Below are 26,606 nucleotides of genomic sequence, written 5' to 3'. Positions count from 1 at the left end.
TTTATGATTCCTAACATCCTCTATTCGGCACTGGTGAGGCCACACCTGGAGTATTGTGTCCAGTTTGGTCCCCCCCACTACAGAAGGGATGTGGACAAATTTAAGAGAGACCAGCAGAGGGCAACGAAAATGATTAGGGGGCTGGGGCACATGACTTATGAAGAGAGGCTGAGGGAACTGGGCTTATTCAGTCTGCAGAAGAGAAGAGTGGTTGGTTGTTTGAAGGACCGTGTGCTATGGCTGGCAGTTGGAAGCTGTGAGCTTCCAAGGAAGGTTTGAAACCTAGAAGCCTCTGTTAATTGGCTGAGCCTTAGTCAGTGGGCGGGGCTGTCAAGCAGGCCAGGGCTTTATAAAGCAGTGCGCAAGCGACCAGGGGCTGCTAACAGGGAGTTTTGCAAGGGAGTTCTCCAGGTGAAGGAGGAGCAAATAGAGCACCTTTGGGGTAAGTGACTGTCTGTAGTGTGTGTTTGTATGTGTCTGAGGGTTACTCACTCATATCCAGCTTCTCGTCCATTGTAACCCCCAGGTCCTTTTCTGCAGAACTGCTGCTTAGCCAGTCGGTGCCCAGCCTGTAGCAGTGCATGGGAGTCTTCCTTCCTAAGTGCAGGACTCTTCACTTGTCCTTGTTGAACCTCATCAGATTTCTTTAGGCCCAATCCTCCAATTTGTCTAGGTCACTCTGGACCCTATCCCTACCCTCCAGTGTATCTAGATAAGATCACAGGCCAATGGAGTCAAATCTCTGCTGTCAATCCAAAGTGCAGATTGAATGAGCAGGTGGTGGTGAATATATCGTGTCCCAGTGAATATCTGCCTGCCACGTGAATCAGCACAGTTGTTCTCTATGTAAACTCAGAAACTTTTCTCTCCTCTGCAATCCCCATCCTTGTCTGTACTTTATTTAACACTAGCAGCCCTTGAATCTCTTTCCATCCCAATAGAATTTATTGTATTGAATTGGCTGGAATAATAGCACAGCTGAAGGTCAAACCAAAGGTGCATTAGCAGAACTGTTGGGGGGTGAATGGCCCTGGAGTAGCAGGAGTGCTGCAAGAAAGGATTGGGGTGCATTAGCAGCACTGGCGAGTGGGCAAAGACCAGCAGTGGAATAACAGGAGGTGTTGTTAATAAGGATTAAGGTGCCTTAATAGCACTGGGGAGACAAGGGGAGGCCAAGAGTATAATGATAGGGGGGTTCTGCAGCTTAGAATAGACGTGCATTGGAAATCTGTGTGAAGGACAGCAGCAGTCTGCACTATGCTCCAAATGCTGTTTCCATGTGTGGAGCCACTGGAGATTTACACTGGTGTAACTGAGCAGAATCTGGCCCTTTGTCTCATTCTAGCCAGTGACCTCAGTCCCTCGCTATCATGAGCACCAAATTTATACAGGATTTAGGAAAACCAGGTTGCAAAATACATTTTCCCTGTATATCATCTGGGCTTTTAGGTGGTGGTGTCTACTACAGAGGTTTCCTTCTGTCTTTCCAGACGTCTGCTTAATTTTAGGAGACAGAATGCAGAGAGAACAGGAAGGGATTTCTGTTTGTACTGAATAGCATGGGATTGGCAGAGTTGTGGGAAACAATCACAGATGCTGACAATAATCCCGTGATCATTAACAGCCTTGGAAGGGGAAGATTTTAATCAGGGAATGTCAGCATGTGTCAGTTTCCCTTCAGCAGTCAAAAACGTTTCTGTAGTTGTTAATCAAAGTTTGCTGAGAAGGGAATTTCAGATTTTTATTTTTTTATTTTTGAAATATCACGTGAGGAATAAGAAGAGCCCCAGGTAATGTGCAGACAAGGCACTTGCTCCCTGGGAGGAGGACCGCTCCTAGACTTTCATACTTTCTCCATAGTGGTGAACCTGATCCTGAAAATAGATCCACATGTGCTGAACCTCCATGCTGCACAGAGGCCTATTAAAGGCAATGGGACATTTGTGCAGTTCTATTTACAGGAGCGGGACCCATGCCTGGCTATTACGCTGCAAATGCTCATTGCTGTGCATAACGCTCAATGTGGCTGAATTGGGCTCTTAGCTCTCTGGAGGGCAGGTACTTTAGAAATGCCACATCTAAGCAAACGGGCGCTGTCTAGCAATCCTGCCAAGTGTGGAGGATCTCCTCTGAGATACTGAGCTACCTCCCTGGGAATGAGGGACCCTCAGCACCTCACTGGGAGCACGTATGCCTTGCAGGACTGGCCTCGCTATGGTAATGAAGAATGAACCCTGGGGGAATAAATGTTGTTGTTTTCCATTGAAAATTCAAGCCCACCATGGCCATTTAAACTTTACAGCAACGCTGGGGAGAGAACTCCGATCCCCTTTTCCCATGAGCCGAGCCTAGCCTCTATCACCCCATGAGCTAAGAGAAACTCTCCCTTATTTATTAGTATTGGGCCTATGACACACAGTTGAAGATCTGGGCCCATCCAGTAGAGGGCAGTGGTGGCAAATAGTCTCCAAACAGTTCACTGCAGTATTCCAGATTAGATGTAAACAGGGATCGCCCAACTAGCTTGTGTAAACTGAGAACCAGCTAAAATGTATTCTTCTCCCCCCAGCTCCACCAACTCAGACCTTAACTGAAGTTCAAAAATGTGATTTTTTGTTTGTTTTGTTTTTTACTTTCTCTTCTTGCTGTCACTGTCCGTGACATCAGGCTGACCCTGCCTAGAGTAGACATGTTTGTTCTACCTAGTGGCTTAAAAAGAGCCAGCTTTGAGCACTAGCAGCTGGCACACTTATCCCCTCACAAGACTCACCACACGCAGCACCTGTTTCGTTAATGCTGCAGCAGCATGAATCTCCTTCCCTAGTTGTCCTAGGAGCAAGGCCCACCTAGGGAACATCGGTACTCCAGTCATGAGGGGTGAAAAGGGGAGCGATTGTAGCTGTTCTAGACACCTGAGCTAGCTAGAGCAGCGAAGCCTCAGCAATGAGCCCAAGTAATCACCCATGGTTCTGGATGACGCTCAATGCGTCATGAGCTTGTACAGACCATGCTGTCACAGCCTCACCGCTCCGACACGGAGTTAGTGAGATTAAAGGTAGCTCAGGCATGTGGATGTGAGCTGCTGCCTCACCCTGCGATTGCAGTATCGATATCCCCGAAAGAGAGAGGCTGGGCTTGCGGCTCAAGCGGTACAGTTGCTGTCAGGGGTCACGGCCTGGCTGGGCGATCGTGGCCAGATCACTTTTTGCCTTAGAGCCCCGTCTGTAAAATGAGGATGATGATTCTTCCTCTCCCTCGTCTATAACGTGCCCAGCCCAACGGGGTCCTGATCTCATGTGGGATCTCTAGCTGCTACCAGAGATTAAATAAAAGGTTACATTCTAGCTCCCACCGCCCAGCTCAGCTGGAAAAAGGACATCCCGGACATCTAAGAGCTTCCCTGCTGCAGCCCAGGCTCTCTCCCAGGAATGTTTGGAGAGGGAGCGTCTTGTGCTGTGACGCTAGGCAAAAAAGGGGGCAAGTGGCACCAACCTGAGCGGGGTGTTCTGAGGCTTAGCTAACATGTGTCTGATACTTGGCGAGCCCTGGCTGGAAGAGGCTAGGGAAAGGCAGAATATTGTTCTCTGCACCACTCCAGTCCTCTCCCAGCTCACCACGCCTGGGATAATTAGTCACTAAATATTCATGGCAGCCACCCAGGTTCTACAAGTGGGGAGAAAAATCTCTCCCCACTCCTCCTTTGTGTGAATACAGCTGCACGTTGTGTAAACACACCGGATTATTATTCAGGTGCCTGCTTATTGACTCAATTTTTTTTTAATATGTGTAATTATCACATCTAAAAAGCTCATTAAAATATGCAAATTTCCAAAGGGGGAAGGGAATAGCACTTGGACTCATGCTGCTAGTAGAAGGAAAGGTGCACCAGAGCCTGCTTAAAGACTCCTAGCCAGGAGGAAAGTATCTGGTTAGAATACAGTGAGCTTAAGGGAGGGAGCATGGGTTAATGGGTAGAGGAGGGGCTGTTCAGAGATATTGGGTTCTAGGTACTGTTTCGGGGTGACCGTAGGGAGGTCTCTGAACCTCATTACCTCCACCTGTGAAATGGGACTGACAATACCTGGCCTTCCTCACAGGGGGTCTGTGAGAGGTTCCATTAAATGATGTCTGTAAAGTAATTTAAAGCACTAAAGAACCTGCATTCTCCCCCACCCCCCAGCTTTGTAGCTGAAGGTGGAAAGGCCTTTCCAAGCATGGATGAATTAACCCTTCATGGGCATTAATGAATTAAGCCTCAGGCTCCCACTGCAAGGACAGTGAGAATTGTCATCCTCAGGCTAGAGACGGGGATAGGGAGATTCCCACCCCGCACCCCCCAGTCAGTGGCAAAGCCAGGAATTAAACCAAGGAAATAGACTTGCTGGCCTTTACTCTAACTACTAGACATGTGGCTCTTTTTTAAAAGGACCAAGAGGGTAGGGCAAAGGCTTCTCACTGCCCTGGGTCTAGTGCACAGCCAGGCTCCTGACTTCCAATAGCTGACGCTAACCACTACAGCACACTTCCTTCCATCCCCAGGGTGCTGCGTGCCAGACGCCATCCTTCCAGGTAAGCAGGATGCTTTTCTGGACTCCATTGGTTGATCTCCTCCATCAGCTCCGTGACTCCACCAACACTCCCTCTCTGCTCCCCCTGGGGCTGGGAGTGCCACCAGCACATCGCAAGGGGAACACAGAACCCAGATCCAAGCCAGCTGTTGAACCTGGCAGGCCAGACTAGTAATCCCCAGCCTGTGCATTAGCCCATCTTAAAGGACAGGCATCGCATCTCTGGAAAAGCCACCTGCCCGCCGGGGAAGACGGGGCAGAGGCTGCTGGAGAAAACGCTGTGTCCGGAGTCCATTCAAACTCTTGGTTTCCAGCTGTCCATGATTGCCAGGCTTTGAGCCTGAGCCATCTCCCCTGGAAGTCTCCCATTGACATCCCAGAGAGCTAGATCAGACCTTTGCTCTGTACCTGGTGGTGCCTTTTGTTGACATGCCCTTTGTAGGGGGCCGAGGCCAGGGATTCTCGGCAGCCCCCACCATGGTGCCTGCTGCTCTGGCGTCCGTACGGGTGGAAGGGTTTAGGGCGCTAGGAGCACAGCTATGTCCCTGACACAGGTGGCAGATCAGGGGCATAGCTGGCGGCACTGCGGCTGCTCTCCGCTGCCCAGCTTGGAAGATGCAGAGTGTCCATTATAGCTGTGCCGACCGTGCTCTGCCTTCCACCAAGAGGCCAGGCAGACCCCTGCGCAGCCCCAGAGCAACAGGAGGCACAAAGCCACTTCATCCCCCTGCCCTCCAGCTGTCCCCCAAGCCTGGGGAGTCCTGGAGAAGCAGGCCCTTCTAACTGAAGTGTTGCCCCTGTGCGCGGCCTACAAAGCCAGCCCGCTTCCACCGGGTGCTCCAGAGAGGGCCCTAAACTGCAGTGAAAAGAAAATGATCAAATTGCAGCCGTTTCCAAGGCAGCCGGTTCTGTGCTGTGGGCACTGCAATGGGCTGTTCTCCGTCCACGCTGCCCGGCCAGGTAGACACACGGCGTGGCGCCGCTCTCTTCAGGTGGGTGGCTTTTGTGTTGCAGCAGCAGCAGCTAAATTGGAGTGAGCACATCAAACGTGCGCTGCTAAGGAGGAGAGGGCAGAAAGCTGCCCAGTTGTCTGGGACTGGCTGCATGATTAGGAGCTCTCTGGTTTTGGAATTCGTTGCTTTCTTGCTTCCTTATTGCCCAGAGTGCCAAAATAATTATTGACCCTCCTGTAGGAAGAAGTCAGGGTGCTGAAAGACGTCTGCCTGCTGATTAAGATAGAAGCTGAGTCCTCTGGCAGCCAGTGCTGGGTTTTGTTTCGGACAATGCCCAGGCTGCGTTAGCCCAGCCTCGTGGTGCCGTGGAGAAGTTTTGCACGGGGTCGTGCAAGGGTGAACGTGTGTAGTACTTGCACGTAGGAACAGTCCATGTTGTGCTCCATCTTAACTTGCTCACTTCTCCAGCACTGTCGGGGTGTGCGAATACATGAGGGACCCTTCAGTCAAGCAGCCCCACCAAAGCGGTGACACTGGCGTGGGAAGCTGAAGGGCAATGGAGGATTGAAGCCCTGAACATTCAAGTTATGCTGAAAGGGTGGCTCCCCCATGCAGATGCTGGGGGCTGCCCGTAGGGACTGAGTTGCAACTTCCAGAGCAGGGCTTTAGCCAGGGGCAGCTGAAACATCGCTCGTCTGCCGCCAGCGGGGTGCGGCGAGCAGAGACTCACGCCGGCCCCCAGGCCTTCACTGCCAGCTCGAGACAAGCTCCAGGTCTGCTCTCGAACTCTCTGCTGTGGCCCAAGGGCTCTTATGCTAGCCCAGGGCAGGTGCGCTGTTGGACACTGTTTTCAAGTGGATGCAGTGCTGGTGAAAGGTGCCATGCAGGACGCAGCCCTGGGGCCTGGAGGGGTCTGTGTATCCTCACGGCAGCAGGACATCCATCCCCTACACGGCCTCAGCCCTGCGTGGGGACCTCAAGGAAACAAGCAAGCGCTGGGGGGTGCTGCTGTCTTCTTACGCATCCAGGGCTCGCACGTGCTGGGGTCTGCATGGCTGTCTGTCTGAGCGGAGCTGGTTTGAAGCCAAGAAGCCCAAAGTGGGGACCTGCCTACCAGAGAGATGCCAGACTCCCTGTGCCATCCTGGAGGTGCTCAGCCCTGCTGGCCTGGCGTTTGCCTCTGCTTTCAACAGTATCACACCAGTGTGAGCCGGGAGCAGTGGAGAATTGGGCCCGGGGGCTGGCAAAAGGCCAGGGCACTTTGTGAAGCTTTGCCCCTGCCCATCTCCTCTCTGCGTCAGGCCTGGGCTCACACCTACCGCTCTATGGTTCTCATCTGGCCCCCATTGCCCAGGTGTCTGAGTATCTCCCCATCTTTAATACATTTAGCCTCACAGCTTCCCTGGGGCAGGGGTGAAAGTAACTTAAAGGACGACTAGATGATCTCCTGAGGTTCCTTCCAACTCTAATAATCTGATTCTATGACTTACCGGTACTCCGGAGTCCTTAGGAGGGGGCGGGGCCTCTTCCGGAAGAGGCGGGGCCTTTAAATCCCCAGACTCTTTAAATCACCCCCAGAGCTACCAGCTGCACAGGTGCCTGGGAGCCCCAGAGCTAGGGGTGATTTAAAGGGCTTGGGGCTCCAGCTGCCCTACCGCAGCGCAACCCCAGGCACTTTAAATCATCATCGGAGCCTGGGGGGCTCCCAGCTGCCGCCCCAGGCTCTGGTGGAGCTTTAAAGGGCCCTGGGCTCTGCTGCAGTAGCAGCAGCCAGGCGTCCCATGCCCTTTAAATCACCACTGGAGCCCAGGTGCTGCTACCTCAGGAGTCCAGCAGCCGGATTCCGGTGGTGATTTAAAGAGCCCCGGAGGTAGCAGCAGTGTGAGCCCTTTAAATCCTTCAAAAACCACCGACTGGGCAGGATTTTTGCAGTTCTTTCTCAATTGCATGAAACTACTCCCTAGATTGTGGCGGCGGGGGGGGGGGCAGGACCCAAACACCTATGAAACATTTAGAGATTTTCACTCAAAAACCATCCCTATAGCCATTGAGAGCAAACACCTTCCACTTTCTAGAGTTCTGAAATTTCCTATATTTCAGATTGCCTTGTGCTGCCCCGCCAACCGGTACCCTTACCCCGCACCCCCAGCAGCGCCCCGCCAGCAGCCGGAGCCCCGGCCCTTTCAATAGCTGCCAGGGCCCTGCTGCCGCCTCCTTGGGGATCTGGCAGCAGGGCTCGGGGACGATTTAAAGGGCTGGGGCTCCAGCTGCTGGGGGCGCGGGGCAAGGGGGACCGGCTGGCGGGGCGCTGCTGGAGGCGCGGGGCAGGGGGGACCGGCTGGGGGGGCGTTGCTGGAGGTACGGGGTAAGGGGACCGGTTGGCAGCGCAGCACAGGGCAATTTGAAATATAGGAAATTTCAGAACTCTAGAAAGTGGAAGGTGTTTGCTCTCAATAGCTATAGGGATGGTTTTTGAGTGAAAATCTTTAAATGTTTCATAGGTGTTTGGGTCCTGCCCCCCAGCAATCTAGGGACTAGTTTCATGCAGTTGAGAAGGAACTGCAAAAATCCTGCCCAGTCAGTGGTTTTTGAGCGCTTTAAAGGGGCCCCAAGCCCTTTTAAATGGCTGCTGGGGGAAGCCAATCTGCCCTGGCAGAGTGCACCAGCTCTTGCTGGTACACCGTACCGGCTTACTTTCACCTCTGCCTGGAGGGCAGGGCAATGCTTCTGTATGCCCAGTACAGAGGGGAAACTGAGGCATAAGCCATGAAGTGCTTTACTCCCAGTCACACAAAGAGTTGGCCTCAGAGCGGGGAACTGAACCCTGGTCTCCCAAGCCCTGTACCAGCGCCCAAACCACCAACCTGGCCTTTCTCTGTGGCTGTGCTGTTAACCCTTCTGTACTGAGAACTGGAGCAGGGACACAGCTGTGAGTACCCCCCTCTGAGACCTCCTGCCCCCGGACACAGCTGGGTTTGATGCTTAGCTTTATATATTGGCCTTTGCAGCCCACTGAGGGGCAGGCGGTGGCATTACAGGCCTGACTTGTGATGCCCGCTGAGCGGGTGAGGGGGCAGAGAACAGAGCAGCCTGGGGAGGCTAGTCTAAAGGCTGATCCTTGGGTGGGCGGGCTCCACACTGTCAGGTGCCAAAGCCAGGCAGGAGACAGAGTCACTACAGCACAGCAAAGCAGCCCTGATTGCCGGGCTTGCCTGGCCAGTGTGTCCCATGCACCTCAGCTTGATCTCTGTCTCCGGGAACTGAAAACAAGGAAATATGATTAAAGCCCTTATGCGAGTGAGCCTGTTCTCTCACTTATCAACCCCTGGGAGAGCCACTAGCTTAATGGCTGCTCCTTGGGTCCTAGCATTGCCTTTGCAGCTGCTAACCTTCCTCCTGGAGAGCTGAATCTCTCACACACACACACACACACACACACACACACACACACACACACACACACACACACACACACACACACACACACACACACACACACACACACACACACACACACACACACACCCCCATCACTTGGAGCAAGCACCCTGGGGCCTAGGAGGAGCTGCTGCTCTGATGAGGGCGCTTGTCGGGGAAGGGGGCGAGAAGGATTGGTTATGCAGACAGCAGCAAGGAACACACTTGGGAATGAGGCCGTGCATGTGGGCAGGGCGGGCAGTTTCCTAAAGAAGGCGGGGGGGCTATTGCCATCCCTGCAGAAAAGGGGAGGTGGGATTCTGCATTTTCTCCTCCTTTCACCCTTGTTTTGGGGCAGAACCATTGTTCTTGGCAGTGAGAGATGTGCAGTAGCACTGGCAGGACCCCGCTGAGTGCAGCGGCCCTGTGCATACACACAGTAAGAGACAGGCCCTGCTCTGCTGAGTTCCCAACCTAAAGAGAGCACGTGAGCAACAGGAAACTGAGGCACAGAGAGGGATGGTAACTTGCCAACATACACAGCAATAGATCCAGGACTCATGATACCGAAGCCTGCGCCTCACCCACCAGGCCATGCTGCATCCCTAACAAGGGATGAGTCCTTCATTAACCTGTGGCCACTTTGCTGCTGTTTTCCCTCGTTTCCCAGTCTGAGCCCTCTGCCTCAGCCCCCTCCTCATTGCAAATGGGTCAGAACAACGGGCTCAGAAGCAGCCAGGCCTCTAGCGGGAGACGTACCCCGCGAGTTCCAGTACGGCTGGCGTGTGACACACAGCACAAACAAGGAGCGTAGCCACACAGTGGGGTATAGCCATAGCCTGTCACACAGGGAGCCTACGTTCAACTACAGGTTAGATCCCAAAGGAAAATGTGGTTGGTGGATCCCACCTTACTTTGGTGTGCAGCTCAGAAAAACGTCCATGCCAGGCCAGCTCAGCAGGGAGCCTGTGTGGGAACTGTAGAGGTGCTGCAGGACTGGGGTATGCAGGGCAATTGGCACCGTGCCCATCTCATGCCAGGACTACTAGCCCCTCCCTTTGTTTAGCGCTACCATGGCGCATGCACTGAAACTGCACTAGTATGAATACAGTGTGAGGAAGGGAAGGGGAGTCCTCTGGCTCCAGCAGGAATGGGGAACCCTCCACTGGGATACGAACAAGAACATGTTTTCGCTAGCAGGTAACGCAGTCTGTCACTGAACGAGTTCTTCCCACTATGATTTTATTTTTTTCAATTGCACATGATATTCAGTGGCTGGGGAGAGGCAGCCCACAAGGTGAAGTCCTGTATTTAACCCCAGAACAGGCAGTTCCTCCTAACCACTCCTACTCTGCACTTAATCTCTCTAGTGAGATAATTGCCAACAAGGGGTCCAGTTAGTACCAGCTGTGGTGGAAGACCTGTGGTGGAGTCATCTGTATCTTCTAGGACATAGTCTGTGATCACTAACGTGTTTCACAGAGGCCACCAACCACACGGGCTTCTGGTCATTGCTGACCTGTGCCGGATTCAAGCCAGCAGACTTGAGCTGAAAAGCTCTACATTGCATTACTAAAACTCTTAGCTAAGCTCGTTCTTCCACCTCATTATTGAGTCACCCATTGGCTTTCCCTGGGCAGTATTTGCTCTGGCAGCACAGATACTGACCTTCCTTTCCCAATGGGAGCTACTAACTTTATCCAATGATCCATCAAGGAGTAAGATGGCCAGAACTGTAAACCAGGATTGTCCATCACCCTGATTCCTATTGTTAAAAAGAATCCAAGGACACTGCATTGGGATGGTTTTAAACATGCACACAATTCTCCCTTTGCCGTAGAATGAAAAACACAAGATTCAGCATGTTCCCATTAGCACCAAGGGGAAACCAAATGAATTCTACAGCTTTGGCTGATGACAGGTGAGATTTTAAATGTTCCCTTGATACAAAACAAAATGTATCGTCCTAAGACAGACCCTCCTTTTTGTTGATTGACATCAGAGTAGCATCATTCTCCATCTAAATGTTTTTCATGGTGAAGTTAGACAAACTAGAACTAGGAGATAGGAGGAAATATAAGTAAAGCTACAACACAGATGTCCTGGCAGTGAGAGAAGCCTGGAGAAGCAAAAATACTTCTACTGGAAGCGAGCCAAATCTCGGAGAGTATGTCTGTTAGCTGAGGTCTGCAAAGTCACCCAGAGAATTTAAATACTCAGCTTCCCATTAATTTTAACAAGATTCAAACCCCTACCCCACTTGGAACAAGACAGCCTGGGTGGATGCTGTTACCCCTGCCTCTGAGAGAGGGAGCCAGTAAGAAGCACTGAGCGTCACCTACCTCTGAGTGCCACAGCAAAGTGCTAAGGGAGCAGGGAGAGATCAGGCTGACAGCTGGCGGGGGACCAGGGAGAGATGAAGGGAGCCTCCACCACCTATTTATGCTTCATTGCAGGGGAGAGCGAATTTCAGTGTAACCCCACCTGCCTTGAGTGATCTATGAGGTAAAGCTACCCACCCAAACCCAGGCTGAGGGCCAAGCAGTCTGCTCTCAGCTCCAAGCCTGTTTCCATTGTGCAGAGTCAGAGGCGTGGCATGCCCTCTCGCTCTCCCCCTTTGCCTCACAGAGCCCTGCCTTCACTGGGGTGAAGCAGTCCGAGCCCAGTGGCGATGCCAGAGCGCCAACCTGGAGCCTGGCAGCATTTTTAACCTGGGATCCCATTTGCACGTGGGATTATTGTGTTTTCCCCAGCCTTGTGCTCCAGATCTACATCCTTCTTCCTTGCAGATGCTGGTGGGTGACCGTGGGGCCGATGAATTGCAGTGATCTCAGTGGGTCGTAGGACCTGATGCAAAGCGCGGTGAAGTCAACAGGAGCCTTTCAATGGCTTCATGGGCTTTGGAGCGGTGCAGAAAGATGCAAGATTGTGCCTGCACCAGCTGTTCCCCTCCCCTGCTCTCGCCCAGCCCTGTCATCCTACCCCACTATTCCAGCGCTAGCCCTGCTCCTGCTCTGCAAGGCCCCTCACGATCACGCTTGGAATGCATCCCCCCACCAATGTGCCTCGAGCCTGATCCCTTTGTGGGTGGAAAAGCAGCTGAGTCTGTGATGTATTCAGTCACCGGCCTCCCGGCTGAGGCTGCCCACGAGAAGCCAGTTCGCAGTAGCTGTGGCTGTGGCCGTGGCCTTTGTGGGGTTGACAATTATTCACTAAGGCTGGAAGAGAGAAAATCCACCTTCTCCCGCTGGAAAGGTCCCCCGCCAGCTGTCAGCCTGTACCAGCCTTTGGTGCAGACATACGGATGTGGTCTAAAGCTGAAAGGCTCTGTCTGATTGCTAAGCCCTGAATTGTCCTGGCACTCACCTCTGGATTGTCTGTAAAGCTGTACACCCAGACTTCCATAGGGCCAGGAGCTAGGCAGGCCCACTGCGGGTGACCAGAAACCCCCTGGGCTAGGGGAAAACACGAGTGAGACGCGGAAGATCTGGGTTTGATTCCTGGCTCTGCCGGAGATGCCAGGGGATATGAGTCAGCGTAGCTCTGTTGAAGCCAGTGGAGCTATGGTGATTTACGCCAGCTGAGGATTTGGCCCCATGCATGCTTCCGTTTCCCCATTGCGAAATGGAGACAATTCGAGCTGGGTGGGAAATGGGCTTTTGTGAAAAAGGTTGGAATGTTCTGATTTTTTGATTTGTTTGTAACCCCCCCCAATACTTTTTTTTCTGTCTTGAAAAGGAAAAAGGAGGTGGCGGGGACAAGACTGTAAAACTGGATGACTGGGTTTTCAGTGGCTTTTTTTTTTGTTGCAGAAAAATCAAAGAATGAAAAAATCGCTGGAAAATTTTTTTCAGCCAGCTCTTGGGGACAATGATCCTTCCCAACCTCGCGGCAGGCCGCATGGGAGGCTCAGCTTGCTACTGTTGATAAAAATGCATTGAGATCCTCAGATGGGCGGCACAAGGACAAGCACAGACTAAGATTGTCCATTTCCTGACCATACCGTGGGACGGAGCGACCCATAACCTGCAGCCTCCTTCCACAATGACATTCCAGCCGTGCTTTGCGCCCAGGACTGGCTGGATTTCCAGTAATGGGAGCCAGAGCTGACCCAGAAGAGTCCAGCCAAGCTGGAGATCCCGATCAGAGCTGAGCAGGGGCGGATGTAGCCTTCTGATTCGATGGGCACAAGACACTGAGCTGCCAAGGGACACCCACCGCCTGCAGGACCCAGCACTGTGGCCATACTCCCAGCCTGGTGTGGAGAGAGACCCCAGAGGTGGGGTAGGAGGCTTTCCCCTCGCAGTGGCCGAGTCCTGTGCCCAGCGCCGGGTGTTGAGACCTGGCACACAGGGTTGCAGCTCCGTTCAGGTTTGGCCTGACAGCTCTTGCATCACAATGCTGAGTGGTGCTGTGACTCAGTGCCTGGATCCAGGAGCCAGACCCAGTCCTGCGGGACGGGAGGGAGATGTCACTGCAGGGTGAGTCAAGGGTGGGTTCGCTCCCCACCCTTCCCTAGTCCCCTCCACAGGGGCTCCCCTCTGCCTCAGGCGGGGAGGAGTGTATGTTTGGCTGGTTTTGCACCCTTGGGCTCATGATTTCTGGGAGAGCAACTGAATCCAGGCCCCCCCACTAAAGCTGCTTCTGGAGCTGAGTGAATATCTGATATTTTAGTCTAGGAGCCGAACCGAAAAATCTGAAAAAAAAATGTTGGTCTGTTTTGAACCAAAATTGAGATTTTTTTATTTTTTTTCCTCATCAAAATGAAACACTGGAAAAAAAATTAGTTTGGGATCCAAAAAATGCCCAAAACAAAACCAAAAAACCCCAAAACCAAATGATTTATTATTATTATTTTTATTTTGTTTTCAGGGTGTTTTTCAATCCAAAATGTGCTTTTTTTTCTTTTTTTTTTCAGTTTTTCATTTAGTTTTCATGTGGTTTTCACCTTTGCGGGGGAGGAAGATAATAAACCTAACTCAAGTTACCAACAAAACATTGTTGCAAAATGGAAACATTTACAAACTGTTTTGATGTCTTCTAACAAACATTTCCCATGGAGTCGAATTTGCAAATAATTTTGGTTTCTCCAACAAAGCATTTTTCAGTGAATTTACTATTTGCCAAAAAAAAAAAAAAGGCCCAGCTTTACTCCTGATGCTGCTACCCAGGCGGCCACTTTTTCATGATTTGCTTCTGGTACCCAAGTGCCTCTTCCAGCGATGGGCTAAGGAGGACAATCTAGGAAAGGAAAACTGGGCTGGTCATTAGTGCTCCAGCCTGGAGCTTGGGCAAACCAGGTTCAGTTCCCAGTTGTGGAACAGACGTGTGAGACATGGGGTCAGTCCCTTAGGCTGTGTCAACTGTGAGTCCTCAGGTGAGGAGACATACTCTCGTCTGAGCTAGCATGCTTAAGAGTAGAGTAGCCCCAGCTTCAGGCCTGTGTCCAGTCACTGCAGGATTTGCTGCATCCGTTCCACTTGCCAATGTAGATTGCCAGCTCTTTGGGGCAGGGGGTGTCTTTTTACCCATGTGCATTGCCCCAACCCCATTTAGGGTGACCAGATAGCAAGTGTAAAAAATCGGGGTGGGGGTGGGGGGTAATGGGCACCTATATGAGAAAAAAGCCCTGAATATCGGGACTGTCCCTATAAAATCAGGACATCTGGTCACCCTACTCTCATTACTACATTGGCCTTTTAAAGCGCTAGCTCAGATGAGAGCTTGTGTGAGCATGGCTATGTGATCTGGGAACCACACCCCAACCTCCAGGGGGTAGATGTAGCCTGAGTCTCTCTGGGCTTCAGTTCCCCCTCTGTACCGTGGAGGTAACAGCACTGCCCTGTCTTACAGGGTGGGTGAGGACAAACGCATTAAAGAGTGAGTGGTGCTAAGCTACCCGGGAATGGGGCCCAGATAAATGCCATACAGAGCCTGGGATTCTCCTCTAGCAGGTGGATTTCCTGCCCCTGTGCCCCACACTGCAGTTGTGTGTGCTGGAGGGGGTGGTCTGGCAGCTCCATGGATAATGAAAGGAAGGAGACAATACAGAAGTCAGTCTAACTGGATTCCTTGTCCATGCAGCCATCCTGTCATATTCACTGTGGAGACGGGAACAGATGCCAGATGATCATAAGAGTGGCCGAGCTTTTTGATCAAAGGAAGAACTTAGTGCCAGAGCTTTCTCGTGTCTCCTCCAATGACGTCCCATTGCCCGTTGGAGACCTGCCGATGCCTGGTGAGAAACGAGAGTGTTGTTTTCATGACTGCTGTCGTTGTGGCCGATGCGCCTTCAGAGCGTATGCCTGGTTGCCACTTTCTCTTTTGCAAACAGCAAGAAAGCATGAGGGTTCTGTATCAGCATAGCACCTAGAGGTAGCAATCGGGGATCGAGGCCCCAGTGTGCCAGGTGCTGTACACAAATGGAATGTACAGACAGTCCCAACCCAAACAGCTTACAAGCCCATGCTTTATTACTAGGGACTCGGCCATGAAAACAGGCTGGCAAGATGTTCCTGCTCTGTCTGGGACACCCAGGCTGCCTCAAGGTGAGGATGTCCTATCCAGACTCTCCAGTGGGGAATAAGGAGCAGATGAGCTCTTCATGACAGGGGTTCTTGGTTCCTACGAATGTCTCTGGCCCTGGCAGTCAGGGGGAAAGGAACACAGAAAGGATGTACTACAAGTGGGCAGCATGGGCCAGTGGTTAGGGCATGGCACTGGGGACCTGGAGTCTGCTCCCAGCTCTGACACTAATCTATTATGTGACCTTTGGCAAGTCACTTCCTTTCTCTATTCCTCCCCTGTCCCTTGCCTGTTTGGTTTGTAAGCTCTTAAGGGCAGGGGCTATGCATACACAGTGCCTGGCAAAAGAGGGCTCCCATCTTAGCCAGGGAGGTCTTGACACTCTAATTCTGCATGCAATAAAGGCCGTTTTCAGCGGGGCTCGGGCAGGATTCTCCAGTATAACAGTATTGGACGTTGCAATTTAAAACACCCCCAATTTCAAAGCAGGGATATTGGCAATGAGCATTTGCCGGTGTATAAGTCCCCACAAGCATAACACAACTGCCTTCCTGGGATGGGAGGAAGAGTTTAATTCAGGGCATACTTATATGCAATGGAGGGATTTCCATATTTCTGCCTCTGCCACACTGTACCTGCTTCATCCATAACCCCAGGGCCTGATCTAAGCCCTCACTCCTCCTTTGCCAGTGCTATACCTAGTATCAAACACACCCGAGAGAATAACTGTGGCTCTGAAACGTGCGACTCCTTATCTGCCTGCACCAGGCGCCAGGGAGAGGCTGGGAGAGCTGCCGGCTCGTTGCTGACACTGGCTTTCTCCGCATCGGCAGAGGGGAAGAGGAAACGAACTAGCTAACTAACATTTGGGAAGATCCAGAATAGAAACACCCAGGCAGGGTTTTTTGGAATGAGTTCTGATACGCCTACGCCGAGAGCTCGCTGCACAGCCTGGCAAGCGGCCTGAGGTAAGGGCTGCCTGACTGATCCTATTCACGCTGAAGTCAATGGCCGCTCCCAGGACAGGCTGGGGCCTTTAGTGGGGAATCTAGAGTAAGGAGCATACACACAAACTGCCCCCCTCCCTATACACACTCCCAGTCACCCTCCCTCATTCCACCCCAGAGACTGGGCTCCTACACCCAGCCACACTCCCCACGGTGCAAACACGCTGCTCTGTGCCGCATTCACCCAGACCCCACAGAGCAGAGCGGTGCAGTGGGAATGGGAAGATGAGCACAGTGGAGTGGGTGTATCAGAGAGGAGCAGGTACAGGGGCTGGGATTGCAGAGGGGATGGGTATGGTGCATGGTACAGCAGACGGGATGGGCACAGTGCCTGATATAGCAGTGGGGCATGGGCAGAGTGGATGGTATAGCAGCTGTCCCAGAGGGCTTTGCTACACTAAACAGACCCCTTGGCGCCATCTGAAACCAGCATGGATGTGTGCAGTAACATGTGCTGGTATCTCCCTTCTTCAAAAGACTACTGCAGTATCCGACAGGACTGGCTCACAATACTGCAGTATCCGCCAGAAGTGGCTCACAATACTGCAGTATCCGCCAGAAGTGGCTCACAATACTGCAGTATCTGACAGGACTGGCTCACAATACTGCAGTATCTGACAGGACTGGCTCACAATACTGCAGTATCTGACAGGACTGGCTCACAATACTGCAGTATCCGACAGATGTGGCTCACAATACTGCAGTATCCGACAGGACTGGCTCACAATACTGCAGTATCCGACAGATGTGGCTCACAATACTGCAGTATCCGACAGGACTGGCTCACAATACTGCAGTATCCTACAACGATGGCCCAGAATACCATCGCTAGCAGCAGAGTAAGCAGCCGTTTGTGCCATTACAGGATGATGAGACATGAATTGTGACGTGCATGCTCCTTCCCCTGACCCGGAGTCTGGTAATGCCCCCAAATTCAGCTGTCACCTACCCTGTCTGGGTGCCTGCCCCCCTCCCTGCTGATAGAAATGTCTGAGGAGCTATAACCAGATGAAGAGAACATTAGACAAAAGAATCTATCGGTTGTGAGATATGCAACAATTGCCCATCCAAAATGAACACAGATTACAGGGGAGAGTGGCAGGGGAACTGCTGATTAATTCAGAAAGGGCCTTAAATGGGCACTGCATGTAACAGAGACTGTGGGGCTGGGGCTGGACCGGGGGCGTCAGGGGCTCTTGGGGTCCCTTTAGCATTAGCATGCAATCCGTCGGTTCCAAGGACAGGAGTGTAGTCTTCTATAAATCAGCCATGCTGGGTACGCACAGAGAGCTGGAGCTCCGCTGAGGATCTAGCCCAGTGTCTGCGCCATTGCAAACACGCTGCTGGGAATGCCAGGCACAGTGGCAACAGGAAGCGTGAATAAGGTTTCGATAGAAAAACAAACTCTATCAAATCTCTCACGACTCCAGGCCGTGGGGCTGGGAGCTGTTGTCTGGTGCCTGGCTGATACTGCCGTGTATCTTGTGAAATCAGCTGCTGCCTTCATTTGCAACTGATTCTACAGCCTGTCCAGCAGTTAGCCCCAGCCCAGCTGAAGGTCAGCTGGGACCCAGATTCAATCAGCAGCTCTGTGCTGGACCTCTCACAGTCTTCCAGGTGTGGTTTTCCTGGCGCTAATTGGCTTTTCAGTGGCTTGTTGGGCTCATTTCAGTTCCCAGGGCACAGGTCTCCCCATCCATCTGGCACCTTCATTGAGAGCCCCAACGAAGTTAGTCTCTTCTCCACCATGATGTGCTCTTTTGATGTCCACGGGCCAGTTCCTCTGTACAGCTCCACTATCTCCATTTCCTTTCTCCTACCTTTTGCTTTGTCTGTGTAGGCCCAGGTCCCGCAAAGGCTTATGCACACGCTTGACTTCAGTAGTGTGTAAAGTTCAGCACCTGCTTAAGGCCTTGCAGGATTGAGACCTTTGGCTGTAAACTCTTTAGAGCAGGGATCGTCTCATACTCTGCGTTTGTACAGCACCTAGCACAATGGGACCTGTAGGCGCTACTCTGCTACAAATAACAACAATGGAAAGATGGAACCAAAGTATATTTATATCCCCAGTTGTGTATTTTCTGGGTGGATTTCACACAGACCATACACACACACACACACACACACACACACATGCTCACTCACTCATTCTTGGGCTGAGACCGAGTATGGAAAGTTTCCTCCCAAAAGGGAAATTGCATAAATATTTCCCAGTGAGTAAAAACAAGGGATTAAAATGGCTGTTGAGTTGCATCCTTAGGGCTTCGTCTTGTATGAGGATCCGCTATCCTTGGCCCCTGTGTTCATGCAGAGTCTTGCTGGATCTCCACGGGAGCGTAGGGCTCCAAGCTAGCAGATCCTGGGGTGGGATCAGGGCCTCGATTGTAGCTTTTCCTTCCTGTGAAAGCTGCATGCAGTGCTAGTGTTGTGTGCAAAGCAACTTGGGATGAAAGGTGCTAGACTGGTATCAGTTTCTGGGCCTAACACAGCCCTGGCATGAGCAAGAGCCACTCAGTCGAAATCAGTTGCATCTCATACACCAGTGCTAAATTAGGCCCATTGGTACTATTCATTGTTAATGCTATTCCTTCCCCACCGCTTCCAGCCTGCTACTTTCCCTGAGTGCTAAAGTCACTGAAAATATCTATCTGCGATGTTTCATGCTCTTCCTAGCAAATAACTGATAAAAGCTGCTTCCTTTCCAAAACACCACCAGCTCAGTTATTGTAGGGTTGCTCATGAAAGTCCTGATCCTATAAACACGCCGCACCCAGAACTTCATTAAACAGTCAACAGGAGGTGGTTTCACCATGCAGGTGCTTGAAGGATTGGATCTGTAAACGGGAGTGAAGACACTGGTTTGTTATTGTTATTGGTAGTGTTTATGGCTGCACGGCTGCACACCGGGGTTTGTTATGGTCATAAACACTGGGTTCCTGGTACTGATTCTCCAACCGGAAACAAATATTTTGGAGAAAAAATAAACCCCATAAAAATTTTGCAAACAAATGTCAGGAGAAAAGCAGATCCCATTTTTCCAAATCCTCTTCCCCCACAAGCCTGACTGTGTCCTCAAATCAGACCTAGGAAAGAGAAGAAAAACTCACACGGAAACGGGCTGCTACATTCTTAACTCACCGCACTGCCCCCCTACAGATCGCAAGATTGTTAACATATCAGATGGGCTGCAGCAGCTAACTCAGCAAGATGAGTTGTGGACAGAGCTTTACCCTTAGCACGGAATTTCCTGGCTTTTTCCATCAGGCAAACATTGATTTTTCTCCTGGGTTTCCACAGAGTTGAGATAAACATGGCTGGGGGTTTATTAGTTTTTTTAAACAATTTAGCAACCCTTCCCCAGTTTGTTATGAGGCCCAGGCATCTTTGTTTATGCATCAGAATCCTTCACCCCCTTAGCTCAGCCCTGTGCATAGCACTTGCTGACCAGTAGGTGGAGCACTATGCATTGTGGTAATTTGGAGACAACCAAAATAGCTACTGCATTGTGTTTCTGATTTCCTAGGGGTGAGTGGGATGTATTTAAAATTTAAAAAAAAAAATGTAAAATTCAAAATGATTTGCACCTCTTCAAGTGTCTAATATAACAAAGACATATTCAGTGGGCTCAGCTCTGCTGTCAGTTGTGATATGTTAAGTGCACACAATAGCCTACATCACAATAGCTGAATACCTAAAACTCCCGTTGATTTCTATGGAGGCTGCAGGTGCTTTGACTCCCAGAGATAACAACAATACCAGCCCGTCATAGAATGTTTTTCAGCCACAGATCCCAAGGAAGGGTCGGTCTCATTTCATAGCTGGGGAAACTGAAACACAGAGTTATTGGCCCATGGTCACATAGCAGGTAAGTGACAGAGCTGTGACTAGAACCCAAGTCTCCTGATTCTTAGTTCAGTGCACTAGTGTGATGAAGTGGGAATTTTCTTAATGTTTTGCATTAATACGGTGTGTGCCTCGGTTTCCCCTATGTGTTGCACAAGTATCTAGGTGGTGGGACAAGGGTGTGTAGTTGTTGCAGTGACCCCTAGAGGGCAGGTGTGGCTGCTGTCTAGTTCCCTGGGCCCAGACGATGGCCTGACACGCTGTATTCTGGCAACTAATGGCTGGGGCCCATCCTCTGCAAGAGCCAGCTAGAGGAGTTGGAGAACAAAGAGAGCGGTGGAGGCAAGGTGACCAGTTTGCCTTGGATAGAGGAGGTTCAGCTGGGCATGACGGAGGGTGGGCTGCTGGAAGCTGGGCAGTCTCCAGGTTTGGGACTCGGGGGGAGAGCCCAAGGCTCTGGGTCTCCCCAAGATGGCCTTTACTGAATGTTCCTACTTTCTTGCTAACAAGATCTGCTCTACACTGTGTTCCAGACAACTAATAAACCCTTGTTTTACACCACTGGCTGGGAGTCACGGCTGACTGCGAAGTTGGGGTGCATGGCCCTTTGGGGCATGTAATGCTTCCTCAGGTGTCCCATCCAGATGGGGAGCTCATGGCATGAAACAGGGGTGCTGAATGCTCTGAGGTCAGACCCAGGAGGTGCTGAAGGCAAGAAGGCTTGCCCTAGTGAGAGTGTGCCCTGAGGGGTGCCACACGACAAGGGGTCCTGTCTGAACTTCATTGGGAGCTGTTCCAGAGCACCAGGCCTGCTCTCCCGAGACAGCTAGCCACTGGATCAAGTTGAAACGCATACATGTGTCCCCCGAGGATGCTAAGCTGGTTTCAGGGCAGCCTTCACAGCCCTGTAGAAGGCTTGCACAAACATACCATCATTTCATACCATTTTTGCTGGTGGAAATGCTGGCTGGCTGCACCGTCCTGATAAGCTCTCTGCTGGTGTCTCCGAGCTCTGATCACCTGCCACACAATGACTGTGTACTGAGAAATGGTGTGAAGTAAGCAGGATGAAATTCAATAAGGACAAATGCAAAGTACTCCACTTAGGAAGGAACAATCAGCTGTGCACATAGAAAATGGGAAATGACTGCCTAGGAAGGAGTACTGTGGAAAGGGATCTGGGGGTCCTACTGGATCTGAAGCTAAGTATGAGTGAACAGTGTAACACGATTGCAAAAAAAAGCAAACATCATTCTGGGATGTATTAGCAAGAGTGTTGTAAGCAAGACACGAGAAGTAATTCTTCTGCTCTACTCTGCATTGATTAGGCCTCAGCTGGAGTCCTGTGTCCAGTTCTGGGTGCCACATGTCCAAGACGTGGGCAAATTGGAGAAAGTCCAGAGAAGAGCAACAAAAGATTAAAGGTCTAGAAAACGTGACCTGTGAGGGAACGTTGAAAAATTTGGGTTTGTTTAGACTGGAGAGAAGATCAAGAGGGGACATGATAACAGTTTTCAAGTACATAAAAGAGTGTTACAAAGAGGAGGGAGAAAAATTGTTCGCCTTAGTCTCTGAGAATAGGACAAGGAGCAATGGGCTTAAATTGCGACAAGGGCGGTTTAGGTTAGACATTAGGAAAAACTTCCTGTCAGGGTGGTTAAGCACTGGAATAAATTGCCCAGGGAGGTTGTGGAATCTCCATCATTGGGGATTTTTGAGAGCAGATTGGACAAACACCTGTCAGGGCTGGTCTCCATAATATTTAGTCCTGCCTTGAGTGCAGAGGACTGAATTAGATGACCTCTCGAGGTCCCTTCCAGTCCCACACGTCTATAGATTGCCATGTATGGGCACAGATAGATAAGGTGAATTTGGCAACTTTTAGCACGTTAAAGGCTCGCCTTTGAATTGGATGCACACAACCCCTCCTGCTCCCCAACCAGCCAAACAGGGAAAGTGAAGAGCCAGCCAGGAGTCCCTGGCCTGTGTCACTGCCTCGGGGCAGAGCATTCCCTAGGCCCAGCCTGCTGCTCTCTGGGCCTTGGGTCCCTGTCCCACGCAGCTGGAGGGCTTTCAGAGGCTGGGGGGGGGGGTGCTGGACAGTACTTGCCCTGGGGGGAGCGGGAGAGCCCTTTGCTGGGCAGGGATCCCTTCCCCAGTCTGCTGGGCGCCTGGCTTGGGCCGTCCCTGCCATGATGCGGAGTGAGGGGTGGTCATTGCTAATTACCCCTCTTTGCAGCGCGCCCCCTTGCGGCCGGTTCGGGGGGTGGGAACCCCCGAACCCGCCGGCGAGTGGGGGAGGAACTACATCTCCCAGCGCCCCCGGGCCGGGCCGGGCCGAGCCGAGCCGGGCGAGCAGCCGCAGTAGCAGCCGCCATTCAGCCGGCGAGGCGCCCAGCAGCCTGCAGGGGCGAAGCGAAGGTGGGAGCAGGAGGGGCGCGGAGCCGCGCCAGCTCCATGCCGCAGGATGCGCTGAGCGGGGGGTGGGAGCTGCCGCCGCCGCCGCCCGGGAGCATCGCAGCGCGGCCGCACGCGGGGCCGGGATGGAGGCGGTGAGACGCTGCCGGCCCCAGGCTGCCCGCTCCGCCCGCCGCCGCCGCCGCAGCGCCCGAGCCGCCGCGCTCCCGTCGGGAGCCATGTAACCGCCCGGCTGCTCGCGGATCGCCCCGGCCCCCGGCCCGCTGCCGAGATGAAGAAGCAATTCAACCGCATGCGGCAGCTCGCCAACCAGACCGTGGGCAGGTAGGGGGCGGCCCGGCCCGGCCCGGCGGGGAGCGGGACCGAACCGGGGCCCTGCTGGGGGGGGCCCCAGCCTGGGCAAACTCCCCCCCTCTCCCGTGTGTCCGGTCACTTCCCAGCCCGGGCTCCTGCCTCCCGTTCCGTGCAGCGCCCCTCCCCGTGGGATCGGGGCGCCCTGCTCGGTTTGCGGCTCTGCCCGGGGTTTGCTAAATCTCTCTGGCGGGGCTAGTGGCCCCGCAGCTCCCAGACCTGGGTGTAGCTTCCAGCCTCCTTCTCGCTGTGTTATCGACTTATTCCTCGGACCCCCGCTCCCTCCCCAGGCTGCCCATCGGTACCCTGCGCAGTGGGTGCCTTGTACCTTGTCAGGCTGCTCCTTGGCCCGATGGGTTGTGTTAGGAGCCTGCGGGCTTGAGCGATGGGATCGGTGTGGTGGATTTTTCCAGATGCACTTCACCTGGATGGCTGCCCCTGCGTATTCACTGGCGTGCCCCATCCTTTATTCCTCCGTGGCGTTTCCTGGTGGGTGAGATCTCTGCTGGCAGCCTCTCGCCTGGCCTTCCTGGGGGGGGGGGTCTGCAGCAGCAGGAGTTTGCAGGGACTAGAGAGGAGGTGGGAGCAGGTGTTGAAAAGGCTGGGAAGGGAGAGGTCTGCTGGCAGCGGGCAAGAGCCCAGCGGTAACTGGTGCACAACCCGGCCAGCCAATGAAGTTTGCTTTGGACTCTGGAGTCGGGCCCCGATCCTGCAGCAAAATGGGGCTCCGCAGGGGGTGGGCACATGCAGCTGTGGCCAGATCAGGGCCTTAGCGACACCCCACCCCCCAAAGATGGTGCCACTGATAAAAGGCATAAACAAGCCAGACGCTGGTTTTGGTTCCATTTGGTTTTTGCCCTCAGGTATTGGGCAGGTGGAGAGTCTGGAGTGTCATGATAGGAATAGAGCATCAGCTATGCTGCGTTGTGGCCAGGCCCGGCCCAGTCTTATCTACCCAGACTGATTGATTAAGGAGGCTCTTTGTGGTGCCAATTAAACTCCACTGCGGGGATGAACATTGTTCTGCTTCTTTGATGACTGGATGTCGTTCCTGGACTGTGGCCGCGGACCCCGTATCGGTTTCTCCGGGTTTTGGCTTTGACACTGAACTCATCTTGGGCTGAATCGGGTTGGCTGGTGCCTGGATGGAGCTGGTAGGGTTGTTCCTGATTCTGCAATGAGCTCTGTGTTGATGGAGCCCATCAAAGTTGGTTGGGGCATGAGGGATACCCGGGGCAACTCACCCTGTGATAGGATCTCGATTGGTTGTCTTACGCCCATCCCTAGGGTTATGCTTGCTAGGATTGGATGGAGCTTGGGAACCTGGGGAATACTCTGCGTGATCTGATGTGCTCTCTGGGACTGTGTCCAAAGACATGGTTTAGTTTATTGTTGTATAATTTTCCAAGATTTTGCAATGGCTTTCTATAGGGAAAGAAAGGGAGGGGTAGAGTTTTTTTTCTTTTCTTTCTCTAATTAAACAAGTTCTTTTAGCTGGCAGAGAGGTGCAGGGGCAATGGAAAGGGAGGGCGGCTGAGTGGATTTCGTGGAATGTTATAACCCAGAAAATGTACCCCCAGGGCAGCGTATTTTGGCTTCTAACCTGTTTGTTGTCAGAATCTCATACTCCTTCTAACCTTTGGAGTGCTGGTCTTGAAAACAACAAGCCTGTGAATCGGCTCAATTCATGTCACACGTGTAAGCTGCCCAGAATGGACTTCACCATTCCCAGCAAGCTGTTGGGGGTGTCATGTCTCTGCCTTTGAATCTGTGCAGTTCACAACCACAAACAGAGTGACCCTGGCGGCCTCTGGTTACCCGGCCTCTGTGCCGGCTCTGTTTTGCATTAGCTCGCGGAGCTTTGTTGTTTTTATGTCGTTTGCTGTGCAGCTCTGAGAGTGATGCGAGGCTGTCTCGCCACATGCCCTGATTCAGGATGGAACTTGCGCTCATGCTTAAGTGATTTTCTGAATCGGTGCCTCACTTTCTATGATCCCAGATCACACCGAGCAGTGGCCCCAGTCAGAGCTTGGGGCCCCTTTATGTTAGGTGCTGTGCACACAACTAACAAAACATGGAGTTTACTCAAAGGCTCTTGGATGCAAGGTTTGAAATCCCAAGAAAAATCCAGTGAGCTCAGACTTGCAATGATGTCGTTTTTATTTCTTTTTGCTTTTGGAGGAGGGGGGCTGAACGGCTCCTCTGTTAGACGTTCACCATGCACAGCTAGGGATTGCATCGGCTCTGCTTTGAGTTGCTGTTGCACTATAAAACTGCATGGCATTTTGCAGAGAAGATCACTGCCCCAAGGTGCTTATGATCTCAGGTCTGAGCGCTGCACAGAAGGGCCCCTGAAGTTGATGGGTTTCTGCAGGGGCATCAGGATCCACCGGCATTGATGTCATTAAAGGGATCGGGTCTCAAATTAGACATTGCACAGGAAGGGCCTGAAGAGCTTGGCAGGGAACAACAGGGAAGGACCTTATGATGCACTTGTCCCGTCTGCCTATTGCTTGGTGTAGTTCTCAAGTGAGCAGATGGCAATTAGGGGCACTGTCCCGAGTGAAGGCTCTGGTGAAGCTGGGCTAGAGGAGAGAAGTGAGTTTTGAGGTGTGCTCTCAAGGAGAGTGAGGTACCATGGCAAGCAGCATCAGATGCTCAGTAGGGTGTGTGTGTGTGGGGGGGGGAGTTTTCAGCACTGCCCACCCCAAGTGTTTCGGAATCATGAGTCAGGCCCTCAAAATCATGAGAGTGCCTGAAAAGTCATGAGATGTTTTTCACTTTGGGGGTATTTCCCTTCTGGTTTTGGAGCCTTTGGGGATCACGTTTCTGGCTTTTCTCCTCAGCCATGAGGGCTAGAAATGGAAGATGTTTAAATGGAAGTTGAGGTTCTCGCATCATCACCTGGCTCTGGAAGCTGGAACTTTGCAAAGAGCATCAGCAGTCACGAGGCTGGGGATAAAATCACAGGAATTGGCAAGACTGGATTTACCTTTATAACTGTGCCAGCCTCTGGATTTGAACTGTGAGCAGAGCAGATCCCGCTGAGACACTTGCTCTGTGGAATCTGGAATACTGACCGATAACATACTGCACGTATGGAGCCAGCTGTTGGAAGCCAGGCGGCTTGCTGAGATAGCTGGCGAACAAAGCATGTGCTGATTTGAAGGCATGTACTTCTGCGACCTCAGCTGCAGCAGTGCTAAATCACTGTACCGTCTCTTTTGCAGTGCGAGTCTGTGGGGTCCCGGCTGTCCCGAAACAGATGGCTTGGTCCTAGCCTCGCTCTGCAGGATGCTTGCTTTACTCATTGGCTGAGAGCCTTCTGTCCTAAGAACGTATGAATTGCATCCACATCAGGCCCGCATCCTGTGTCCGACAGTGACCAGTATGTGATTCTTCAGAGGAAATTTCTTCCCACCCCTGGTCAGTTAACAGTTGGCTTATGCTCTAAGCCTATGAGGGTTTGTACATCTCAGCCAGTCTCTTTGGTATCTTGTCTAATGCAAGCATGGATGTTCTCA

At 52.2% G+C, this 26,606-nt stretch overlaps 1 protein-coding gene and 2 long non-coding RNA genes across 13 annotated transcripts in view; 2 read left to right on the top strand and 1 right to left on the bottom strand.

Annotated features, from left to right (window-relative positions):
* The first annotated feature begins 399 nt into the window (after positions 1-399).
* Positions 400-13,350, top strand: LOC120382955. Its single transcript, XR_005588291.1, has 3 exons — positions 400-442; positions 10,779-10,859; positions 12,751-13,350. It is a non-coding gene; the product is annotated as an uncharacterized LOC120382955 (long non-coding RNA).
* Positions 13,351-14,005: 655 nt separating this feature from the next.
* On the bottom strand, positions 14,006-23,515 carry LOC120382956. The gene is made up of 3 exons (XR_005588292.1): positions 23,411-23,515; positions 15,041-15,173; positions 14,006-14,179 (listed from the first exon to the last, which is right to left on the bottom strand). It is a non-coding gene; the product is annotated as an uncharacterized LOC120382956 (long non-coding RNA).
* The window catches only part of ARHGAP44 (Rho GTPase activating protein 44), a 148,529-nt gene continuing 144,606 nt past the window's right edge, over positions 22,684-26,606 (top strand). For 2 of the 11 annotated variants that reach the window (XM_039500433.1, XM_039500432.1), the window contains exon 1: positions 22,745-23,055. In XM_039500433.1, coding sequence (XP_039356367.1) covers positions 23,003-23,055 — 53 coding nt within the window. In that variant the 5' untranslated portion in view covers positions 22,745-23,002. Of the gene's footprint in view, positions 23,056-26,606 lie in introns of all 11 variants that reach the window. The other 9 variants (XM_039500440.1, XM_039500436.1, XM_039500435.1 and 6 more) reach the window with 9 other exon arrangements.

Source organism: Mauremys reevesii, linkage group 15 (assembly GCF_016161935.1).
Source record: "Mauremys reevesii isolate NIE-2019 linkage group 15, ASM1616193v1, whole genome shotgun sequence".
NCBI classification, from domain to species: Eukaryota; Metazoa; Chordata; order Testudines; family Geoemydidae; genus Mauremys; species Mauremys reevesii.
Note: the sequence above shows the minus strand (reverse complement) of the source record. Positions and strands in the feature narration are given on the sequence as shown.